Source organism: Clavelina lepadiformis, chromosome 4 (genome assembly GCF_947623445.1).
Source record: "Clavelina lepadiformis chromosome 4, kaClaLepa1.1, whole genome shotgun sequence".
Classification (NCBI taxonomy): Eukaryota; Metazoa; Chordata; class Ascidiacea; order Aplousobranchia; family Clavelinidae; genus Clavelina; species Clavelina lepadiformis.
This window is the reverse complement of record NC_135243.1, coordinates 9,236,657-9,261,606: the sequence shown is the minus strand read 5'-3', so window position 1 is coordinate 9,261,606 and position 24,950 is coordinate 9,236,657. Positions and strand designations below refer to the sequence as shown.

The 24,950-nt window shown below is 36.6% G+C and overlaps 3 protein-coding genes across 4 annotated transcripts; 2 read left to right on the top strand and 1 right to left on the bottom strand.

The window, feature by feature from the left end:
- Positions 1–1,295: 1,295 nt before the first annotated feature.
- LOC143452441 (phosphoenolpyruvate carboxykinase, cytosolic [GTP]-like) lies at positions 1,296–12,587 on the top strand. Of its 2 annotated transcripts, none has more exons than XM_076953418.1 (13): positions 1,296–1,452; positions 7,190–7,310; positions 7,462–7,601; positions 7,743–7,927; positions 8,090–8,293; positions 8,561–8,748; positions 8,972–9,085; positions 9,824–9,977; positions 10,469–10,579; positions 10,658–10,795; positions 10,935–11,030; positions 11,175–11,314; positions 11,511–12,587. In XM_076953418.1, exons 1-13 carry the CDS (start codon positions 1,415–1,417, stop codon positions 11,829–11,831), a joined length of 1,950 nt encoding a protein of 649 aa, XP_076809533.1. In that variant the 5' UTR covers positions 1,296–1,414; the 3' UTR covers positions 11,832–12,587. The 2 variants fall into 2 exon arrangements, with proteins under 2 accessions (XP_076809533.1, XP_076809534.1); XM_076953419.1 differs by lacking the exon at positions 1,296–1,452 and adding an exon at positions 4,405–4,565.
- A 254-nt stretch (positions 12,588–12,841) lies between these two features.
- On the bottom strand, positions 12,842–19,049 carry LOC143452442 (galactose-3-O-sulfotransferase 2-like). The gene is made up of 3 exons (XM_076953420.1): positions 18,635–19,049; positions 17,574–18,035; positions 12,842–14,071 (listed from the first exon to the last, which is right to left on the bottom strand). The coding sequence occupies exons 1-3, from the start codon at positions 18,772–18,774 to the stop codon at positions 13,447–13,449; spliced, it is 1,227 nt and encodes a 408-aa protein (XP_076809535.1). The 5' UTR covers positions 18,775–19,049; the 3' UTR covers positions 12,842–13,446.
- A 665-nt stretch (positions 19,050–19,714) lies between these two features.
- On the top strand, positions 19,715–23,437 carry LOC143452443 (uncharacterized). Its single transcript, XM_076953421.1, has 3 exons — positions 19,715–20,107; positions 20,430–20,512; positions 21,649–23,437. The coding sequence occupies exons 1-3, from the start codon at positions 19,945–19,947 to the stop codon at positions 22,102–22,104; spliced, it is 702 nt and encodes a 233-aa protein (XP_076809536.1). The 5' UTR covers positions 19,715–19,944; the 3' UTR covers positions 22,105–23,437.
- Positions 23,438–24,950: the final 1,513 nt, after the last annotated feature.

Sequence of the window (24,950 nt, the reverse complement as noted above, 5' to 3'; positions counted from 1 at the left end):
TCATGCTTGATTAAGCAGCATTATTATTTTCTCTTCACATCGCCGGGTGTTACAGTAACCTAGAAAGAGAACCTGACGTCGAGCACGTTGAATGTCTTGTTGTGATCAACATGCTGGCATATCTTTGGGTTTCTGCACGTACGCAAATTAAAAGATGTTGTTTTATATTTTTGTTTTGAAGCCTGTGTTTTAAAGAATTTTTGTTTATGGCTTAGCTTGATTCTAAGATCCACTTCCGGAAATTACGTTTGTTTAGAATTTAGATTTTAATGCAAGGAAAAGATTCTTAGCCCATAGGTCTAGCTGTAAGAGAATAACGTAGGCAAAAGGATTTAGCTGTCTTACAGTTTTGTTCATTTCATTGTTTATAGTTTTTAACATTTATGGCACAAAATAGTGTTGTAGCACACGTGTTTAAGACTACACTTTATACTTCACTTATTTTGTCATAAATCTGTAAATATTAAACCATTCATCATAAAAAATAGGGCCTAGCCTACTTGTAAAATTAATGACTGCAGTTCATGCAACAGTGCAACTTGTTTTACTAAATATTGATCCCTTTCCTTTTGATAACACTTTACTATGTGTAGGTAGACCTATGAAACAAAACTTATTCTTGCTAAAACACTGTTAACATTGTATTTAATTAATGTATTCATTTTCAGTATGATAGTCTATGTCTGACTAATTATATTAAACATTACTGTAACTACATCGGTGTAGTCAAGAGTGTATTTGTACATTGTTTGTATACCATTTATCTTTTAAATGTAGTTGGCAATTGCACAGTTAAAGCATTTTAAACTGCTGAGTGCTGTTACTCTGGACTGATTAAAAATTATTCAGGTAGGCCTAACTCAGGTAGGGCTAGCTTGAAAACAGTTCAAGGCATTCCCGTGTAAGGTTATCGTTGTTTGAGTTACAGTATATCTATTTGTTACCTTAGCTCTTTAACTAGCAATTAAAATGGTTTGTAAAACTGGTTAATAATTAGCTACTTAAAAAGTAAATAAATAGGGAGTTGTCAATTGCTCATACTTGTTCGACTAGCATGCCAACTTGTAGAAGGTCACACAAATTAATTATACTCTTGTCATGCATGTGTATTGCCAGTATTTCACTTGGGCCTCTTTTCTTTTGCTCAGTTTGATGTAGCAAGTTACAGCAAGAAGTTATATTTAAGCTAAGGTATCATAGTTGGTCTAGCCAGGAAAAAATGCTTAAATTAATATTCCATTAATCAGTAATCATGTTGTTTTGAAAAATGAAATTATTAAAAAATGAAAATTTTACAATTATGTATTCATTTAGCACTGTAACTGGCACTGCATGTGTTAGCTTATGCCTAGGCAATTGAATTTTCTCTTTTCTTTTAACTTTGAAGTTCCATACTAGAATAATTTCTGTCACAATGGCACCACTACCAGTGATCAAGCATCTTTTAAGGCTGTAAGTATAACCTTTTATTTGTTACACTTTTGAAGTATTATAGTTGAGTTTGTTATGTGAACTAGCAGTGTTATTAGCCCTATCTATTTCAGGAATTATCAATATACTGCATTTAAGTTGTTGTTTCGTAACAATAATACGTTTTGGATTTTTTTCACAAAAGTTTAAAATCATGCGTTGGTGATGACTGATGAGCATTCATTGCCTGGCGGTGTGTAGTGTGGATGCTTAATAAGTGAACAGTAAACGTCATGCTGCCCGCTTAATTGCGTCATGCTCCTAGTGCGTGTGCTCTGTGGCTTGAGTTTAACCCAAGGTTGAATTATTGCGAAATTCCGAACAAAGAACCGGCTTGACGCGATCACGCCTTTGCGATCGTCCAATCAGCGTGCGTCACGGTTGCCTTCCATTTAGAGGCCGGCGTTTTTGCCTTTTAAAGCAGCTGGGTCGCGACTTACCGAGAATCAAAAAATCGTGTTCTAATGAATCTTGTGTTCCTTTTTGGTGAATTTAACGATCTACGGTTCCACGTTGTAGTGCTTGCGCCGGTCGGAAAATTTTATTTAATATAAATACAAACAACGATCCTTAGGCTTAAGTTACTCCAAGTACTTTGTGCATATTGCAAATCAAGCTGTCTATAAAGAACTGACATAGTCAGCAAGCAAAGCTTGGCTTCCGGAAGTGACTTATTGCTTGCTTATAACTCTTTTACAGTAATTAAAAGTGCGTAATCGCGGCTTGGATTTATGTTGCATTATTCGGCTTGACCAAATAATGTTTCGACACCACAATTACGCATTGTGTTGTTACGGTAACTTAAAAGTTTGAAATATAGGATGACAATTACACAGCGCGCCGTAGTTAGTTTTTTCACAATTGATGCATTTATAATATAAGTCATGCGGTTTTAGTCCTTCACGTTAATGGTATCAATTTTTATAAGAAAGTGTAGAGGCCACCTTTCAGAAAGCAATCCATTTGGCCAATTTGAAGTTAAAAGAAGCCCACCCGTTTGTTACGTATGTAGCTGGTTTGAAAAAAAGAATATAATTCTATGACTATAATAATCAGAACTTGGTAGTCAGCATTTTTCCAGTTGTGTAAGTTTGGTTAAAAAATGCCATGTCTTGATGAATTAAGCCGCTCTGTGCGAAATTGATACTATAAAAATTGTGCTCAGACTTTAAGAAACCTAAGACCAGGTTACCGGAAGCTTCAACCAACCTTAAGTTCTTATAAAATGGTTGAACTACCGTATTTGCTGAGTAGCCTGGGTGATGATTTACTGAGAACCAATGCAACGGAAATAATGTGATGGATACACTCAGGAAATAGTCACATGGTTGCCATATTATAATAGTGTAAACTGTGAAATAAGCAAGTGTGATGCGATATCCTCGTGGTACGACACCCTGGAATTAGTGTCATATGGTAAGTAGCTATGTAAGCAGTAGACTTACTGGCAAAGGAATTATAACTTCGTACGCTGTCAATTCGACTGTAGTGGCGTGACTTGTGTACTCATGTTTTCCACATGCAACACATGTTCAACACGACGGCCAAACGTTAACAGGCAACATCTATTAATTAGGTTCCCTGCCAGGCTATTTTCTGTGCTATACTCTTGTCCTTGCATTTCTACGTACCGTTATGTACTTTTTTTCCGCAAATAGCCAAATAAAAAGCATGATTGTATTTGTTTCGCTGGCAAAATACACTGCATAATGTAGTTGAAAAATTGCCGTAGTAGAAATGTAATTCAATCTGCGACGTGAATGGGATTAACGCGCTACAGTCGCTACACGATGTTTTCAAAATCTTCTCGGTTTTCAGTGAAAATAAATTGCCATCAGTTAGGCAGTTTATGGTTACACGACCTGGAGTTTAGCTCAAGTGTTCTTAAACATTGGCTGTATTTTTAACGATTACCTCAATATAACATTGTGTTTTTATTATTATTAAAACATGCTCACTGTTTGTCCACCATTGTACAGTCGCTTATGATCAATTGTTGTAGTTTGCCATTGTCCATCGGGAAACATTTGTAATGTAAGTAGTTTGTATAAATGTGAGGCCATGTTTTCTGTCTTCACGCAATATTTGCTACAAATTACAGCTTACAGCTATTTCTATATGCATTTTGCTTATTTTCGTAAAACCACTTCGTGTCATGGCACGATTCTAATGTCCGCGCACAATTCATCACTCACCAAACCTCCGAGTTCGACCAATCGCGTGCTAGCCCCATTTCTTTTATCCAATCACATGACGTTGAGTTTTCTTTGTCGTGGGCGTAGTCTGCGTAATGGGGCGTTTTTCTTATCAGCCTATCAAATTTGTTAGACATCGAAATGCTTACCACAGAAAAAAATACCGAAATTAACAACGATTCAGAATTGGTTCCTGTCTACGAGAAATTCGATTACAGCTAATTTCAAAAGCCAATACAACTTTACTTTAGCAAACAGAAAACTTGCGAAACGCGCTCTCTGCTCACCGTATTGCCTGGCAAATTACTGTTTAATTCGTGTGCTGTGTTCGTTGCGCCCCCTACGCTTTTACATATCTAGTAAGTATTTAATACTAGAACGTTTGGTGTCCAATGCAGCTTATGAATGGATAAATTTCATGTTCATTGCGTTTTTGATCGCAGGTGTTGCGTTTAGTATGGAGCCTAACGACGTATTTGTGGTTAGCACAAAAAATACTGCATATTAAAAGCTTATTAACGCTCCGTCCTGCATTAGGAAACCGATTTCAAATATGTAATACAGTACTACAATAGTTAACAGATCATCCTATTTTACGTAGTCCAAACGCTTTGCTCTGTTTGTTACAGATTCGAACCTTGCGATAATAACAAGAGAAACATGACTCAGCTTGACGATGTGATTAGATTAGACGTCAGATATTTTTACACCGCCTTTTGTGACGTAACTGTTTCTGCACTTATATAGAGGCCTGTATTGCGAGGTGTATTTTATTCACGCATACCCACATTTTCGGTGAAGGCACCAAAAGTTCTTACTGTATCAGTAGGATAACGAAAGCTTTGTACGTAAAACAGATAGAATACTACCTTAAAACTTCAGCATGGGAGAAATACTTCGGTAAGTACAGTATAAATAAGACTGGGGGATAGTGTATTTTTATTTCTAATTGTAATAGCAGTGTGTTTTTGTGTAAATTTGCGAAAAAAGTTACTATGCCTAATGTTCGGCTGCAACGAAGGTGCCAAGGCAGTTGTCATTCTTTTAATATGATGTCTTAATAATAATGTTTAATAAGTCCGCAATTGTCAAGTTCATAAACATTATGAACGTGTACTTCTCATAGCAAATAACGGTTAACATAGCTATATCTAGAGCCTAGCAACATGTTGTTATGACATGTTTTGGTATGACAGCGAAAACTGGCCTTAATGTCATTCCGTATTTCCATTTGTAAATTTCTGTTGCTAAGCTGTTATAATCACTATGATAACCGAAATAAACGTCTTAGTAAACTAAAAAACATTGCAAGTTAGCGCTTAAGAATTGGCGTTGCCGAAGAAATTAAAACGTTCACGTGAAAATAGCGCTTGGGGTGTCAGAACTCCTATTAATTATTAGCATCTATACGTTTTTTTTTGTAAATGGAACAATACGAATTAACTTAGCGGATGTGCGCATCTGCAGCGAAAAGTCTACGCTTTTACATGATAATTCATAACTATAAGCAATGGTTAATCATAACTGATTAATTTTGCATTATCATGATATGATGACGCAATATTTTACAAATGGTCTATGGGTTGTCGAACCATTATACGACAGGATTGGATTTGATTGGCTCCAATTTACTTTGGATTTAATAATAGCAGCTATAGCACAATGAAGTTTAAAGTATTCTTGGGGTATTGTCACTCGCAATTTATTTTGTTAGTCGTCTTATGACGTAGACGAGAATAATTTCACAACGCAAGACAACATCCTGTTTAGCAAGAAATTTACGTCACGCCCATGACGTTTGTATTGACGTGGATATTTGTGTAGTTTGCTTTTTCTTTGTTCCAAATTTCTTGAGTAGTCAGTAAAGTTATGGCTCTCACTGTTTCACCGGAAGAAGTTGTGCGTTTGACACTAATTTTTCACGATTTTCTGTTCGCGTAGTTTTAGTTTAGAAAACTGCTATTTAACTTTAAATAACTATTACAACTGCCATTGTGAAATGGTATTACTATGTGCAACATTCTGTAGAGTAATAAACTCTGATTCCGTTGTTTCCTTGACCGTAAATGGCTAATTTGATCCTAGCGCAATGAATTTTGATTTGAAACTAGTTCATGTCTAGATGGAAATCAATCCTACAAAGCTTATGTCAAAACTTCAGGAATTACTGGACAAGTTAAGACAAAACTTTTAACTCGTGGTCTCTCGCATAAAAATAAGTGTATTTCACATAAAACCAAATGCTCTAGTTAGTCCATTGTAAAGGTTACTAATTAAACAAAAACACAAATTTAATGAAACTTTAACAATTTGATCTAAATCGGTTCGTCATTTGCTTGTACATTTTTACACTTTCGTACGATAACATGGCGTTGCCAAATTGTGTGCACATTTTAAGTAAGTCAAGTTATCTTAGCAATTAAGAAGCCCAATCATGCACTCAGTCACATATCATCTATTTCATTCTGCAACTAGGCTACTTTCCTTGAAGAAGTTCTTAGATGTGATTTCGAGTGTCACCTGCTAAGAACTACTGTTAACTATTTAATCTTAATGAGATTTTGAAATGTTATTTGAAACGTGGTAACTCACTTCGGTTGGCGCTTTACCACTTTTAACCAAGTTATTAACAAATTGGTATCATTGTACCAGCGTGTTTAGAAGCACTTTATTTTAAGGACTATATGCTGTAGGTTGATAAACAGAAGGACTGGGACATGGGTAAGCATTGTAAGATCTTTGCAATATCGCCCAACACGGCAATTACGATACCCATCGTGGGATCATACACAGTTTACAAAAAGCCAAATACTGCAAGCTCTCTTTTATGAACAACGGTAGGTAGTTAAGCACCACAAAGTCTAAATCCGCGTACCAGCGTGAAGCTGGTTACAGGTTCGCTGTTTACTTACGCAAAAAATAAATTTGGTTACCTGCCTTATTGTTTCTCATTCAGTTACGTGTTTGCAAATGAAATTAGTTACGTGCTAACAGCTAATTATTCTTAATAGAAGATAGTTCCCGATATTGATTAAGGTTGTCGTAAAAAGATTATGGCAAAAATTCTCATGGAGTAGCGGGCTTCGATAAAGCTACGTTGCAAGGTCAGCAAAATCTGAGCTATAGTTTTTTACAGCCTCGTTACAATGCTCGTAAACGTGGCTGTGTGTGACTTGCCCTCTTGCGCAATACCTTCTTGTGTTAAAACGATAGCTCGTTCTTTACTGCACGTATTTTCTGTTTACTGGCTTTTGATAATTTCGTTTGTTTACATCTCATATCTCAGATATTTCAGTTAATGCAATAATGACGCATAAGAATTGTTTACTTGCTGGAAATTGCCAACGTGCTATTTTTGCGTAATTTCCGATTGTTTACCCGTTTCCTGTTTATCTGAAATTCTTCTGAAATGCTCTCAAAATTTAATTATTACAACATTCAAAAACTGTGTTGTTTTGCGAATGCTGGCATGCAGTTCATCACGTAGCCGAACTTATATTCACGCATGTTTTTGCTCTTGACAGACCAAATGTTCACCTTTTGCAACGCGTCGGTCACAAGGCAGCTGCAGCCTTTGGTGTACAACTCGACAAGTCCATACCTGTCGTACATGGGGATTTGGACAAACTTCCACCTAACATCAAGGTATTATACGTCATTTTTACTCTTTTTGTTCAATTGGCAAGGTATAGCATATTAAATAAAGCGTTATACCTTTAACGATACTTATTTAAACAATCAATGTAGTTTTACCTATTTTTTTTCTAATTTCAAAACTTCCCGTTTAATGACGCAGAATTTCGTGCTTGAGAAGCAAGAATTATGTCAGCCATCCGCTATCCACATCTGTGATGGGTCCGAAGCGGAAAATAAGAAAATGCTTGCAGAGATGGTATCAGATGGAGAGATTAAGAAACTCACAAAATATGAAAATTGGTTAGACATTGTTTTCCAAAAATTTAATCGTTTTGCCCTTGAGGTTGACCTTAAATGACAAACAATTAGCTCTTTTAAACGACGATAACACTTGGTAAAACTATCTGTGACATTTTGACAAACACCGACTTTTTGTTTTAGCTGGTACGCCAGAACTGACCCGCGAGATGTCGCCAGAGTAGAAAGCAAGACGGTTATTATCACGGAGAACGAACGAGATACGATACCAAAACCTAAGGAAGGCGTCCAAGGGACACTTGGTCATTGGATGTCGCCGCCAGACTTGGACGTGGCTCTAAAAGACAGATTTCCCGGCTGCATGAAAGGTATTTTACTGTGCATGGCCATCTGTACAGTTTCGAAACAATGTATTCTGTTTCCCATATGCATCATATTTGTTAAAGTAGACATTGTGCCATATTTACGTTCATCTTGCCCGAGATGGCAGATAGTTACATAACTTCTAGAAAACTGTAATGTTCTTTTAGGTCGCACCATGTATGTCATTCCCTTTAGTATGGGACCGGTTGGCGGTACTATCTCCAAGTACGGTGTTCAGTTGACCGATTCAAAGTATGTTGTTGCCAGTACGAGAATAATGACCAGGATAACCCCCAGAGTTTTCGACCTCATTAATAACGGAGATTTTGTCAAATGCCTCCACTCCGTGGGATGTCCTAAACCGCTCAAACGTAAGTAGCACCATATCATTGTGTACATTATCGGTCTTGCACAATACACACTCACACAGTGTTAATGATGCCGGTCTAACTGGGGAGTTAAATGCCGTCTTGAGTCGTAATGAATAGAAATATAAGAAGTGCAACACTTAATCTACAGCATTACTGTCTTCTAGCTATCAAGCAAATTGTTTACAGAAATATAAAAATAGTTCTACACTTCCACTGACTTCGCTTTTCAAGCTTAACAACGTTTATATCGTCCGTGTTTTCCCTCAGGCGAGCTTGTCAGTAATTGGCCGTGCAACCCAGACAAGGTCCTAGTTACCCACATTCCAGCCAAGAATGAGATCATATCATTCGGAAGTGGCTATGGTGGCAACTCCCTGCTCGGCAAGAAGTGTTTTGCGCTTCGAATTGGCTCAACCATTGCACGCCGAGAGGGGTGGTTGGCCGAACACATGCTGGTAAGGCGACTAATTATAATTCATAATTTGTTTGATTGGTCGATGAAAGTCGGTATCCGTTGTTTTATGTTGATCGCTTCATGCACATTTGGTTGTAATTTTATCATGGCTACTACGGCTTTGAACGGCGTTAGAAAGTACAACGTTGAATAGTCTTAACGCAAATTGTTCGATCACACTTTGCTGCTTGCCATAACAATAGGCTTTATGTGTTTCCGTCCAGATCCTGGGAATTACGAATCCCGAAGGTCGCAAGAAATACATTGCTGCTGCTTTCCCGAGCGCATGCGGGAAAACTAACCTAGCTATGATGGAACCTACTTTACCTGGATGGAAAGTAAGCGTTGTTAGGAGATAACTGCTCACAACTGATTCAATTTTACAAAAACGGGAATTCTGCCTCCGTTTTTTGAAAATCTGTGCCAACTAAGCAGTGTGGTTACTACAATTCTTGGTTGTTATTAATTATTGATTTATTGATTGTTCATTAATCTGACTCCATTGATATGCGTGTTTGTTAACAACTGGTAGACTAATTGAACACCACAGTATATAGTTGCATTATTGATCCAAAAGGAAACGGTCACGGCTTTCCGAGCACAAAAAAGAGATGCATTCAGTAAAAATACCACTGGTAGACTGAACATTGCGAACGCACATTGAGGGCTGTGGTAACGAATGACCTAATTCCAAAGTAATAGAAAATGTGTTGCGTATGCTAAACACGGCCAAAATATAGCACGGCGCTTGTTGTGAAACATACGAATTAGAACACTAATACCATTATAATATCATCAGAGCTGCACAAGAAATCCGTAGGAATAAGGGCTAATTATGACAATTAGCACTAATCCGTGCTTTCGAGTTCCCACGAAATTTAATTCTGTCAACAAGACTGTTGTTTTCCGCCGTCAATATATTTTCTTGGGCAACCAAATTGCACCGATTTGTTTGTTAATTTGTTAAATTGCTCACTATTTTTGTTAACTTTCTTTCTGGAAATTATATCGTTAATATTTTGAAGGAGTATCGATAACACTTATGTTAATCTGTTGACCCGATATTACATAACTAGGTTGAATGCGTTGGAGATGACATCGCATGGATGAAGTTTGATTCGGAGGGGCGATTAAGGGCGATCAACCCCGAAAACGGTTTCTTTGGAGTCGCCCCAGGCACATCGGAAAAGACCAATCCAAATGCTCTTAAAGCTTGCATGTCTAATACAGGTGAGCACGACAACCGAATTGATTTACTAATCACTTAATTAAGTTGTTAATTAAATTCTCATTGTCGTTTATAGCTGAATACTAACAACATGCCGCTTTAAATTATGCAAGCGTTTTAAAAGCTGAATTCACTCTTATGAAAAGCTTTATAGTTGATTGTGACATATAAATAACGAATTTCTCTTTATAATGTGTTCCCGTTTTGATAGACGAGGTTAACTCCAGCTGGAAACGTTAAACGAGTTAGAACCTTGACTTTTTGTTTAAGTGTCAAGGGGAATCTGGCTTTTTGTTGATTGAGACTAGTCGCATTAAATTGGTTTCGTTGTGACGTTCTTAATGTGAAAAAATTTAAGAGAAAACAAACAAAGCAATCTTGGACCTGATTTTCATTTCACAAACTTTAAAATGTGTTACTAATTAAATACAATAAAAACCCGATTTGACCAAGCGTCTTAAAAATCCCGTTCTAAATACTTTCAATTTCATAGTCTTCACGAATGTTGCCGAAACCTCAGATGGTGGTGTGTATTGGGAAGGAATGGAAGACCCACCTAAAGATGTCACCATCACATCCTGGCTAAATGAGCCGTGGACATTGGGTGTGTATTCAACCGAGTATATCCATTCCCTCAGAATTGGTAAAGCATGAACCTAACTTTGTGTTCTTTGTTTTAAAGATTCCAAAAAACCAGCAGCTCACCCCAATTCCCGATTTTGTGCCCCAGCAAGGCAGTGCCCCACCATTGACCCAGACTGGGAGAAATTTGACGGTGTACCAATTGACGCCATTGTTTTTGGAGGCCGAAGACCAAAAGGTAAACAATAATAAATAAATACATAATTGAACTATTTCATGACTAAATTAGTTAATCACCATTGTTAAGTGTGTATCAGGGCGATTCAATCTTACCCGAGTATTAAAACTTTTTCCTTTTATAATTTTTGTATGCTCAGGTGTACCTCTGGTGTACGAATCTTTTAACTGGCAGCATGGTGTTTTCATCGGAGCTGCGATGAGGTCTGAAGCAACTGCCGCCGCCGAACACAAAAGTTTGTTCCTGTTTGAGATTTAGATTATGCAATGTTTTACGGGGTTTATAAAAGCATATTGTATTGTATTCAGTCGAATCTAGTTACAACTTTTATTTAGAAATAGTAAATTTATTGGGATTTTTGGTTCTTTTTTGAACTTAGGTAAAGTAATCATGCATGACCCATTTGCGATGAGGCCGTTCTTCGGCTACAATTTCGGAAGATATCTTGCCCACTGGCTCAGTATGAACAAATCAGGAAGACATATGCCCAAGGTCTTCCATGTAAACTGGTTCAGAAAGGTGAGCTTTTGCAATATTCTCTTGGCGGATCTTGTCTCTGATTTGTGTGAATATTGGACCTCTCAAAGTCAACTTGTTACTGTCATTAAATACTAAACTTAAAAATTGTATTTGATAAGTTACATATTTTAACGGAGAGCAATTAACAGCACTGTTGTTAACAGTTTAATATAACTAGAACATTTCCACTTCGCAGAATGATGCTGGAAAATTTATGTGGCCTGGCTTTGGTGAAAACTCTCGAGTTTTGGAATGGATTTTTAAGAGGACGGATTCCAAAGATCACTCTTTTGCTTCAGAATCTGCCATTGGTCTTCTACCATCACAAGATTCAATCAGCCTCCAAGGACTGAATGAGGCAGTGGACATGGAGGGGCTCTTCCATCTACCGAGGGAATTTTGGCTCGAGGAAGTCGATGCCATTCGAAAATATTTTGATGAGCAAGTTAACGATGATCTACCACAAGAGGTCGCCAAAGAACTTACAAATCTCGAGGCAAGAGTTAAGAAAATGTAAATTTTCCGTCAAGTTTCAGTGATTGAATGGACCATGACATGACATGAGCTAATAGAAGTTGCCAAATGTTTCTTGTACATTCGCTGTGATTGCTCAGTCTTGTGTATTTCTGCTTGTATTGAGATGAAATTCTAGATTTTCATGACTTAGCTTATTTCTGCTATTAAATTTAGGTACAGTATACATGTAATTTCCTTGACAAATAGAATGAGACATATTGTCTATGCTACATCAAATTTTGGTGCTGTGCACTACGACTGTGGGTATTGCGTATAAAACACTTGTATATTTGTTGTTACTTGTGCAACTGTATTTTGCAAAGAATATTTACGCTGTAATTTTCTCATTTACCTGATGGATATCTAAATAACGTTATTGACCAATGACTGTTGTTGTTATTTTTGTTGTTAGTAGATTTTTCAACTACTTTTGGTAACAGATAACCTTTACACTGCTAAAAGATATGTGGCCAACTGATAGTAGTAGAGCTTAAAAAATTGCAATTTTATGTACAATGCACCAAAAATGCATGACAGATTGCTTTGCAATTGCAAGAGATTGAGTATTGTAAGTACTAAATTATGTATGTGCTGTAATAACTAAATATTGACATTAAGCTGATGTGAGTTCAGTCTCTTTATATGGATAATATTGAAGGTTGGTATCACTTGGGCATTCAAATCCGAAATGTTTTCTGTAAAAGCTAGATTTCCTTAATTCCAACATTTTAAATAAAATTTTCAATGCCAAATGAAACGTTGATGTGTGGAATGAAAGGCAGGAATTGCAACATTCCACAAATTTTCCTCGTGTTTCGTATTGGGAATTCTAGTCTTTATTCATTACACTTGGAAATCTAAATCATAGTCAATCCTAACTGTGCATAGACGAATCTATATAAATTGTTGCTAAATTCCGGTTTTAGTTCAATCTAATGTGTACACTAATGAGCTCGGCCACTTAATTATATGTTTTCGTGTACACTGCGGCAAAGAACAACACAAACAAGATTGTAAAAAAATAATGGTAGTTGTATTTACACATAAGCACGCAAACGGTACTGATGCGGAGCAATATGGTGTTACTACAGTAAGGTACAGTGCAGTATTTACTTGCTTGCAAAAAAATCGCTAATTTTTTCTGTTTTGTTTATGCGACAGCTTTGTTCAACACATGTTGCTGAATTTTTGTAAGATGACTATTTCGATGATAATTACGTCAAATATGACTAGGCAACCTAAACCGTCATACAATTAAAGTCATTAGTTGGAGTCCCGGAGTGAAAGGAAGGGCTACCACTGTCACTCTAAAGTCTAAACGAACAAAATGTTCTGGGGTATCAAAAAGGTGTTGTTATAGGAATTTCGCCGTGACCAACGAAAAAGTTTCGATATATGCAAATTGTTGATATAGAAATAGTCAATATAGGCGATTTCTACTGTATTATGTCCAAACTCTCGAACATTTTCTAAAATATTACAGCTCAAGACAAATTTTAATCTTTTTCCAGTAGATTTATTCAAAGTAAGAGTAAAATTTACAGCAAAATATGCTTGGAATTGCATAAACAAAAAAAATCAAAAGATAAATTTAAGTGCATGTTAAACTAACTACTTTATAAACTATACGCATACTGTTTTTGCAACAGAAACTTAAACCATGCTTTTGTAGTCTTCACTAAATCTTGACAAAACTTCTCATCTTTTGCTTCTTGTTTCAAATTATAACCCATCATTTTAACTCCTTCAGGATTGTAGGGTTTGTTATCAGGGTTGCTTATAAAAGTATTTTCAACAGAATCTCCATCTACACACTCTGCAAGTAGCTGCTGATTTAATTTCTTCAATTCTTTGATTTCTGAGTACATTTTCTCCCTACCGTAAGCATGTACCTTCTTCCAAAAGGTCTTGTTGAAAGTGTCATATATTGCACTATCCAGCTTATTCCAGTTTTTAATTTTAGTCCTTAAACTATCAGTAAGATTTGATGTTTTGTCTGATCTCGCATTAAGTGGAAGATACACCATATCCATTAGGTTCCAGCAAAGAGCATCCTTAAGTAAAATCACTGATTCTTCAAAATAATCCGTGATTAAAACAAGGTGGTAGGTGCTGGTCATATCATCTATAGCTTTCTTTATGTACAACTCATCATTATTGTTATTGTTAAACCCCAGATCAAAAGCCATCCCGTTTTTCGCAAACCACCAATTATTACCATCTTTTTTTCCATGATAATATCTGATAACAAAGAAAATTAATTATAATAGAATGACTACTTGATAACAACAAGCATCTACATAAACAAATGATAAAAATGAGGAAGCAAATGTATTCAGTGAACAACAGTGAAATCATGTAAACTCTAAATAACTTATCATGTTTGGGAAGTTTGCTTATTTTTACAAACAATACAATACCAGGGTGCTATTTCACCCAAAATGCAACGGAATAGATGCCCACTGGCAACCACTTTTTAATGTGCTTCATTTAATGCTGGAATATGCACAACAATATGCTTGAATATGTCTGGATGTTGCGATTGCTTAACGTTTTCTCTGGGTGTTGCCTACAGCTGGAACATACTACACATTGTGATGGCTCTACAGGAGTCGGTGGCCCTTAAGGGACGTGATAATTAATCTGGAATGAAAGATTTTTATGTAAAATGTAGTGTCAAGTCAATCTTTCTTTTTCATACATGTAGTGACCACACTAGTTGTCAAGTCCACATAGCATCATTTTTTCATGAACATTTTAGGCTTTCTCAGCTTTTCTCTTTAATGCATATTGGATAATATAATCAACTTGAATTAATTTCTTATCTTTGCCACGCCAACAACAAAAAGAAACAGAATGAACAAACAAATGGAGGCTTTGGGTTTGGCTACATTTTAGAAAATGGCAATTAGACCTACTACGTAGCATGTTATATATGTTATGTCAGCTAGCGTCTAGCCTAAAGTGATGACCATATAAACATTATTGTACACGAATGAAAAAATTTGTTATCAACTTTCCAACAGGAAGAAAAATTTAGAATAGAAGAGATACAAAAACAGAGAACTTAGTAAAGAAATGTTATAAATATATATTATGCAGCATGTCTGAATTATCAGTATCAGTTTTAAAATGTCACTCAAAAAAATAAATGTTAATAATTGCATTTATGTGCATTGTTGCTAGCTTAACAGTTTCATAAGTTCACCATCCAACGTTTTCCAGGGACAATCGCTTTTTAAGACCTTGAATACCAGGAATGTTCCCTGTATTTACATAATATTAATAATACCAACCCCGAGTAATTAGAATAAAGTTAATGGGTCTCTTTAATTTCAAATTAACAAGTTGACACTACATTTCCAAAATACTATGTTCTTATAGAAAACTAGCTTTACAGATGCCCACTGTGCTCACTAGTCTGTAATGTGTAATTTTTTTTTAGGAGCGCTCTCTCTTTTAAGAGTTGTCTGCTTGTTGCTCTTGTTTCGCATAAACAAAGCTGCATTAAACTGAATTAAAAATAAACCAGATGAAACTCTGCACAGTCACATGCATTTAAATAAGAAGTCTATAGACTATTTTAGGAAATTAGCGGTACATTTAAAATATGCAAAATGCGGAGTCTTTAAAGGGAAGTGCTCAAACTGACACGACTGTGTGGCATTAACCACCACAAACCTATTAAATTAATGTACGAGGGCATTTACATCATCCTACAAGGTTCTCAATGGTCTACTTTTCCATTGATCACGCATTGCACTGTCAGGTCTGAGCAAAACAAAACTCGGTTTCAATAAAATTTCATAACATTTAAACTCCCGGCCCGCGAGCAACATCGAGCAACATTATAATAAAATTTGGCCCGTGATGTTATTTTATATCTTGAACTCTTTCCAGCCTGTGAGACCATTGTACAGTATAACTTACTTTGTTCAAGCAAGAAACAAGATTATAACAAATCGCACAATACAGCAGCACAGCAGTTGCTTCATCATACGATAGAATAAATCCAGGTAAGAATAAATAAATAGATTTATTCTAGCGCTTGGAATCTGGGCTGCTTTTTTTCTTTATTGTTTGTTAATTCTTTAATGCTTTTGGAAGGAGATGAATGAAACATAATGACGTAAGAGAAAATAATCAAAAATATCCCAGTAAGAAATCGTCAAAAACATTAAAAATTTGGTGTTGTTTTGCTGCTGTTTCAATTCATGTACTCGTGTCACGAAATGTTAATTAATTTTTATCTTACGGCCCGCGTCGTTAAATAAGTTTTGAGTTTTGGCCCCTGGTGCGATTGGGTTTGACACCCCTGGACTAGAGCAACGTTGTTTTAATCTTTTTAGCCACATAACACTAAGGCTTGTTATTTCGCTTCATGGAACACCAAGAATCAAAGGCTCATTGAGAGGGTGTTTGGGAGACTCTACCCAAAGAAATCTAACATCAAGATCCATCCATCAAACATAAAAGGCTTAATGAGCTCTTCGGCAATTGTATGTTCCTCACAGGCCATATTAATTCTTTAGCTCATTACATACACTTCCAATAGTTTTTCATTTAAATTGGTTGTTGAATGCATAAATTTCTGCATTAATTTTATTTAGTGAAGACTGTTTACAAAAAATAAAATGTCTTTTCCGACAAAGGGTGATGGCTTGAAAATGTATCTTCATATTGGATGGTACAAAAGAACTATTTTGTAACAGTTTGTTTTTTGCATATGACATAAAGAGCATCAGAAGGTTTTCAGAACCTGTCCAGGTAAACCTGAAGCCTGACTACAGTTACCCTGTAACCTGGTAACTCTCGTCATATTTGCGTTTAGAACCATGTTTCTTGCAAAGGTGCTTAGGGTGATTTGGGCAAACTGCAGGGCTACTCTCTAATCGCTATTTTCATTAACCGCATTTTCTTTTGCAAGGTTTCTTTGTTCATCATTACTGGCTGGCACAATAGGCTTATCATTAGTTCTTTTTACGCTTCCCGTCATTAACCAGCGATGCATTTGAAGTAAGTAATTTTATGCTTACGTTAAAATGAACATGTTGTAGTTAGAACTTGGCGCTAGCCTGACAACTAGCAACAACCTTTTACATATAAATCTGTCCAATTCAACAATAACTAACAAGCGAAAATACCCCCTAATGCAGAAGCGTGTAATGCACGGCCTGCAGTACACATGTATGTGGCCTACCCACTGTACCAACTTTCCGCATAAATAAGCTTACTATTATCAAAAATACTGCATTTATTAGATTGCAGGGAGTGGATGTTTGTAACGTCATTTTTGGCTTTGCATAACGTCCCGCTGTAATTAGGATTATAAGTGTGAGGAATCCCAGTTGTTCCAAAGTAACTGTTATAATGGAGTGCAGAAATGATTTTTTTCGCATACCATAGTTTGAGAAATGCCGGACTAGAGTCAGACGCAAGTTCTACAAGGCAAATGTCCAACATGCAAGTGCAATTGGTTTTGGAAAATGCACTGAACGGAAAATATTTCTAGATTGTTAAAAAGTGTGAAAATGGCCAACGAAAGCGCTTCTTTTTAAAAAACAGAACAAAAACACGAACAATGCTTTTTTTCATCAAGGAGCATGAGCTACGGTCTTTTTAAAAAAAAGTTGCCCAACTGTGGTGGTAGTTATCATATGCATGAGCGCAATGAAAACACGGAGTTCAACTTATAAGCACAACAAGTACTAAGCAGTTTTACAATGATTACGGTAAACCTTACTTTTCAGGATCATCCAGCCATACATTTAGGCCTTCCATACTCTGCGGTACCAATGAGAAAGCAGCATTATGCCAATGCAAATAGCTGAAAAAGGATTCAAAATGTGCACTTGGTTCTCGCAGAATTGTAAAATACATGGTGTCCTTGGGCATTATAGACATAACTTGTTGTTTAAAGAATCGCATGTGATGGCACAGCATGTTAATTTCTTTTTCAGTTTTACGAACGAAACTTGTCCGAAAAAAAAGTCCTTGCGAATAATGAAAACGAAAATCGGCATTTTCCGACAGTCCAACAAAGAGATCATGTTGGTCAGCATATCGCACAAGGATATTTTGTACTGTTGAACCAGCGGTTTTGTGAGTTTTCATAAAAAAGATATTGCGCTTTGGCATAGAACACTTGCTTAGGTTTAACTTGTCACCTTTGCGTAGCTCTGACACTGACTGAAGAGGAAAACTCCTAAAAATATAACAAAATAAACTTTTGAGAAGATGTATTGACAAAACGATGATATACTTTATCTGTATTTGTCAATGTATATGTTATTATATAACAAATACGATGCCTGTTAACTTAATGCATAATCATGTAACATACTGGTGCAAGCATGGAATTGCTTTAAAAACTTTAAAGCAGTATGACCAATAAACATTTATATCATTTTTCGTCACTTAAATCAAAGTGAGTGAAATACCTAACTATACTGTTAGCCAACATATATATTTAACCTGATTCACATTAACTTAATCCTCTAAATGCTATGTGGCTAACGCCCAGATTACAAACACTGTCATTTTCCCTGCCAAACAAAGATCACAGCAAACAAAGTAGTGCGTGGATTGAAAATTTATTGCGCAGTTTGCAAGCTTTCTAATCTCCATCACACCAAACGGTTTACCATTGGTTAGCTTGCAACTTTATTTAAACTGATTAAAACTAGTTCAACACATTTTGTTTAATATGAACTAATTAAATGAGTATTAAATTAAATAACTATTTCTGTATAACTATGCAGACGTACAGCCACGACACAAGGAAAGTGTTCAACAAGTACTCACTTTTTTTTCATAAATTGTGTACTCTGAATCAATTGTTTTTCTTTGCTTACAAATGCTTCTCGCCAGAAAAATCCGATCCAAGTTCCTACCACAAATGTGCATAAAACAAGAAAACCAGCTTGTCTGGTGAATGCAATCATGACCAGAAGGTTTGTAGCCTATTCTTAGCTACATAATATTTGCTTTTAAGCAGTCATGTAATAAATTAATGCAGTTTTGGGTCTACTGATACCTTTAAACTCTACAAGTACAGTATACAGGTTAGCTTAGGTCGATGGAACCTTGAAAAAAATACAATGCTTTTGTTTTTGTTTAAGTCGATTAGCCTATCTTGTGCTTACTGCTTCGCGCGTTATGCCACATATTATTCCATTACGATACTAAGACAAGCAGACACAGTTGTTCTTTGGTTTAGTCAAACATTAAACCATTGAACATTTACTTTCACGTGTCCTCATGACATCCATGCTTTCATATTTATGCCTGCACTTCCTGCGACTTCTCTAAGAGTCCCTGACAATAGGGGAAGTGACCATTTAATGCAGTGGTTCCCAAACTCTTTCAGTTTGTGGCACACTAGAAAAATTGTAAAACGCTCGCGGCACACTTACAAGAGAAGAAAAGTTGTTTTTAAAAAATTATTTTCACGTGTTAATGACGTGGCAATTATCCTACTCTATCGGCAATGCCATAATTGGTTTCATCGTCACATGTGCTTATTTATCAGCTATTGAAGCAGTTAGAGCGCTTTTAAGTCGCATATGCTTGTCTGCATGCCTTATTATTAATATTTATACAGTTTTTTTCCAAACTTCCAAAAAGATTCGAGGCATACCTGAGAATCTGTGGTGGCACACAGTTTGGGAATCACTGATTTAATGACTTCAAACCATAGATATCTTATTTATAACAACCAGTTGTTGTTGTTATATATGAGATATCTATGCTTCAAACCCAGGTCATGAAAAATTGAAAAGGCGCCACTTTTCAATGAATTCGTGTGCCAACGTCAACGTGCAAGAATTGAAATATCATCTGAAAATAAGCAGCAGTTCTGTCAACATAAGCAGGATCATAAAAAGGCAACGCAAAGTGAGGTTAGACAGCATTTCAACTTAAAATGGGGAATAAATGCAGGAAGGTCAACAATTTCCGACATTCTCGAATAAAAGGGAAAATGGCTATCATCAGATGACATTAAGCGTAAAAGCCTTACAAGAGTTAGGTCCTGCAAGGAACCAGAACTGGAATCCGCTATTTTTCTGTGGTTTACAGATGTCCGTTTACGAAATCTGCCGGTTACATACGACATGCTAAAAGAAAAAGTCAAAACTTTTGGGGAGCAATTCGGTGTTAAAGATTTCACTTATTCAAATGGCTGGTTGAACCGTTTTAAGAAACGGCACGGAACAGCATTGCAAAATGTGCACGGAGAATCTGCTGCTGCTGATGATGTTGTTGAAGTTACAAAAGGTAGGGAAAATTGACAACAAATCATTGTTAACTTGTTAACTCATGCTTTACAAAGCGTCTATAACAGGAATGTCCAACCTGCGGCCCGCGGGCCACAGTGCGGCCCACATGAGATTTTTGTGCGGCCCGCTAGTCATTTTCACTCCAAGTAGTATTTTGAACTTTGAATCTTAGCCTAATTAAAATGTACCAGTCAGCTCTTATGTATCCATTTTTCTTGAAATTTAATAGGTTATGCGGCCCAATGAATTATTTCAAGTGACAATGCGGCCCACAATAATAAAAGGTTGGACATCCCTGGTCTATAATATGGACTACACAGGATTGTTTTATCGCTTGGAGCTGGATGCAACACTGGCTCCAGGTCCAATAAATGGGAAGAAGAAAAACAAAGAGCAGATAACGGTGGGTCTTTGTTCAAATGCAACTGGATAAGATAAGCTAAAGCCTTTGTTAATTGCAAGAGCAAAAAGGCCCCGCTGTTTCAGAAAGGATTTTGATCCAAGTGTGTATGTCACGTATAGACACAACAGTAAAGCTAGGATGACAAGTGCGGTATTTACAGATTGGCTTAACATTAGAAGTACCAAGCGGTTATTTTTGACCGTTTTTCATTTTCAATTGGTTGGTGTTTCGTCTGTTTTAAAATCTGGACTTTTAATTATTTTTATTGAAGTTTACGTTGATGGGACACACTTTCCGTAACATTTGTAGTTTGTGCAGTATTTAGGTTAATACGTATAAATACCAAGCGGTCATTTTGACCACTGTTGCACTTTGTATTTTCTTGCCGTGGAATTTGCTTCTGTCAGCTCTTTTTGCTGTAAAATGAAAAACAGGATATAGTTAGGCATTCTGAAGTTTAACTTTATATTTTTATACGCGAGCTTTCGCAAGCATCAGCTTGCTTCTTCAGATGTTCTGCGAAATCGCAAAAAAAAAATCAAAATTGCTGAGTAAAGGTCTGTTTAGAAACAACAATTGCGACATCAATTCTACATGCATCCAAACATTCACTCTTTTTCCTTGTAGCATTTCTATACACAGTGAAGCTATGCTATTTTTGCGTGAGATGAAGGTCAAACCTTAGACGAATAAGAAAACTAGTTTTTTCTTGCCGTTGCCCTTAGGCTACTCTAACAATTGAAATATTGTTAGCACTTCTGTGAGAACTAGATCACTACTCGGTTTTAGATAAAAGATATTATACGGTAGATGTAGATTGTAGAACATCTGGCTTTACTGCCGCTGCAGCCCCGCATAAAACTATAGCAGAATTACGCAATTGTGTTAAATAGTAATGCTGTAGAACAAAGTTGTGGCTGCTTCATTTTCTAGAAAAGAGTTTTCCAAGCAAGAAGTAGAGGTTGTTTTCTGGATTGAAAGAATGTTTATCCGAGTTGAACAGTAACAACTTTGCGTATTCTAATAATATCAGGTGAAGTAGTACCTAAAGTTTGATACCATGTGTTTGAAACGTGCAACATAAGCTACTTCGAGAACCTTGCTACGATATTTATACATCTTTTTTACTTTGCCAGGAAATGGCCTTTCCGTTCGAAAACAGGCGTTTTGGAACTGATAAAGCACTACGTTTACTTCAAGCATGTGCTGAAGATGAATCTATGGATGAAGAAGACAACATTGTAGATCAACTACAAGTGACATACCCCAGTGACTCAGACGCGGATGAAGAAGCAATTGACCAAACTTCTTCGCCATCAGATACCGTGGATGATAGCGTTAGTAGGGTTTGGTCTACTCATGCGGGAGTTCAATGGACAAATATTATAGGGAATTACAGAAGAGGAAGAGCATCCGCTGAAAACGTATTTAGACAAAAATGTGGGCCCACATCATACGCAAATGAAAGCATTGAAGCAGAAAAACCTATAACAGCGTTCAGATTGTTTATAGATGAACCTACTGTATGTTACGTACCATACGAAAGTACACAGAAATTCACGGCCAAAAGACCAGTGCCAGTTTTACCGTAACACTGGAAGAACTTGAATGTTTTACAGGACTTCAACTTGCAAGGGGTGTATTACAACAATATTTGAAGAAAGGTTACAATGTAACCATGGACAATTACTTTACAAGTTTGCGCCTAGTAGCTACCATTATTGGTACCATAAGAAAACAACAAAGAGAGGTCCCTATTGCAAAGTAGGATTTGATATCGTTAACCAAATGTCAAGGTATCACATGTACAAAACCTGTACACGGTGATAGCCTGTGGCAGTTTTTTTCAATGTCCTTGATTTAGCGTGCATCAACGCTTACATAGTTTACCAAGAGTTGACTAAATGCAAACTTTCTCGTCGGCAATTTGTCCTAGAACTTATCAATAATTTATGCACAAAAAAGGAAAATGTTGAGGTCAGCAGGCTGAAATTTTGATAAGATTAGCCTAATAATGAATTTAGCGAACAACTGTTCAATGACTTAACGCAACTCTGGCCAGTAGCATGTCTCTCTTGCTTCGCAATTTTCCATTCGAAGTGACCTTCATGTATGCATTTTAGCATGTAGGGTTTGAACTTCTCCGGGGCCAAAATTCTCTCATTTGCAAACAAAATACCTTCTGTTACATATAATTCATCCCTTATATAAAACTTGTGAGAATCACCATGTATAACTCGCTGTAAGCGTGGCCATCCTGACAAACAATACTGAATGTAGGCTTTTGACAAGGTGTCAGCCAGATACATTCATTTTTTTCTGGAACATATGGGACTCTAACGTCATACCGCTGTAAACGAAGCATGAAGTGTGGAAGTCTTGGTGGAGCTTTGCATAGAGGTTTCTTCATGATTGATTCCAGTACTTTGTGATCTGTTTAGCAGTTACGGCTGGTTTTCCAAAAATGTATTGGTGGAACTTCTCCATGGCAAAAACAATCGATACTATTTCCTTCTCAATTTGAGCATAGGTTAGGCCCTACCTCTGCACATCCTGTCATGTTCTTCTTTATCTGTAACCCAGTTCAAAAATTTCACCTTGCTGTTGGTCAGGCTGCATCGATGGTTGCCAGAACTTTTAAGTCTTGAAAATCAGATTCTTTCTTTACTCACACTATGAAATTTCTTTAGTAGCCTATGCCCTATGGTATTGTAATCATCTTGGTTTTCTTCGTCATCAGAAAATGTAAAATCATTGAATATCTTCTGTGCCTGTGGACCAGCACAATCAAACAGTATTGCAATTTGTGTTTTCTCAGGCTATTTGCTAAGTTTTGCCGGCTCAAAGTGTATGGGAAAGTTCAGTTCCTAGTCACATCATAACTGTGCTACATTTCCGGAGAGAAACTGCATGGGATCTGATGGCGTATAAAGCTAAAAGCCATCTTTCTTAATTCCACTTCTTACACCATGTGATGTGTTATGCTTAAAGCGATTCAGGCTTTGAGGTGTTTAAAACATTGAATAAAGAAAGTCAAAAGCGAATACAAGTCTAAAATAGGTAATTTTGAATAATGCGCAACAGCATGTTAGTCACATTGGAAAGCAAGCTGAGGCATTGGGGGTAGAAATTACACCACTATTTACAATTAGCAACTATATAACAAGAGGTTTCTTAATACATCTGTTACAGCATTCAACCACTACTATAGGAACGTGTGCTATGTTTTTGAATGCGTTGCCTTTGGAAAAATCAAGAGGACTGTTACTTAGCGTAAATTGTTGATGCAATGATGCCCACTCACAGTTGTTTCTAAAAATAGCCTGGAAAGATTATAAATTTTATTTTATTGTGCTTTAACGACAACGGTTAGCATGGTAACTTTCGCTCCGCATAGTTAATGGCGAAAAATAAACAACACCATACAATTAATGATAAATATTAGGCCTACTAGTTACAAAAACGCGCCATTTCTGGTTACAAAACGTATTTTCATAAGATGCTTTGTTTGTCGTTTACAAAAGTTGGTTAAATTTTACTGTTACAATAGTTAACATGCGCAGTGTACATTGTTTTACTTCATTTAAAAATTTTTTTTTACACATAACGTAACAACACAGTAGTTTAATAAAAGAATATGCGTGAGTTGTTCATGGTCCTTACGAATTATATGAATTAAGGTCACGGAAAGTTTTCTGGTGATTCAATTGCTTCTAGGTTGATTCAACACACGGACGATACAAGTCAGGACCATTCAACCCACGGACCTTTGCACTCACGGTCGATTCAACCTAAGTTGATTCAGCCCTTGGTCGATTCAACCCACGGATGATTCAACCTAGGACGATTTAACCCCGGGCGATTCAACCCCACTACCTTTCAACTTTGGACTATTTAACTCACGGACAAAGATTTAAGTCAAAGAGGATTCAACCAGTAACGGTTATTAGGCCCATTAAATTGCCTAAAACCTTTTAGCGTCAATATAATGTAGTTCTACATATTTGTTTACAAAAGCGGATACCGCTTTTACCACTATACCAATATACAGTTAGGCTTACCATAAGTTCCGTTTTAGCCGGGACAGTCTCGCTTTTTAAGGCTTTGTCCCAGTCAGTCAATCAAAATTCCCACTTTGGCATTTAGTCAGCCAGCCTTGCCCCACACTACACGAATACTGTATTAGCATGCTGTGATTGGTCTGTTTAGCCAACTTGCTGAAGAACAATGCTCGATGCGTGTTCTTGTTTCATTGTGTTAAATGTGAAAGTAATTGTTACGTCATTCTAGCGGGTAATTGATCCATAGTGAGTCGATTGTTAGCGCATTCGCTAGTTCAATAATAGTAGGCAAGAAGGAGGTGATCTTTTTGCAGTTAGGTTATTGAAAGAACTTATTTCGTACCGATAGTTGTTTGCATTTCCTTCTGCAAAAGCCA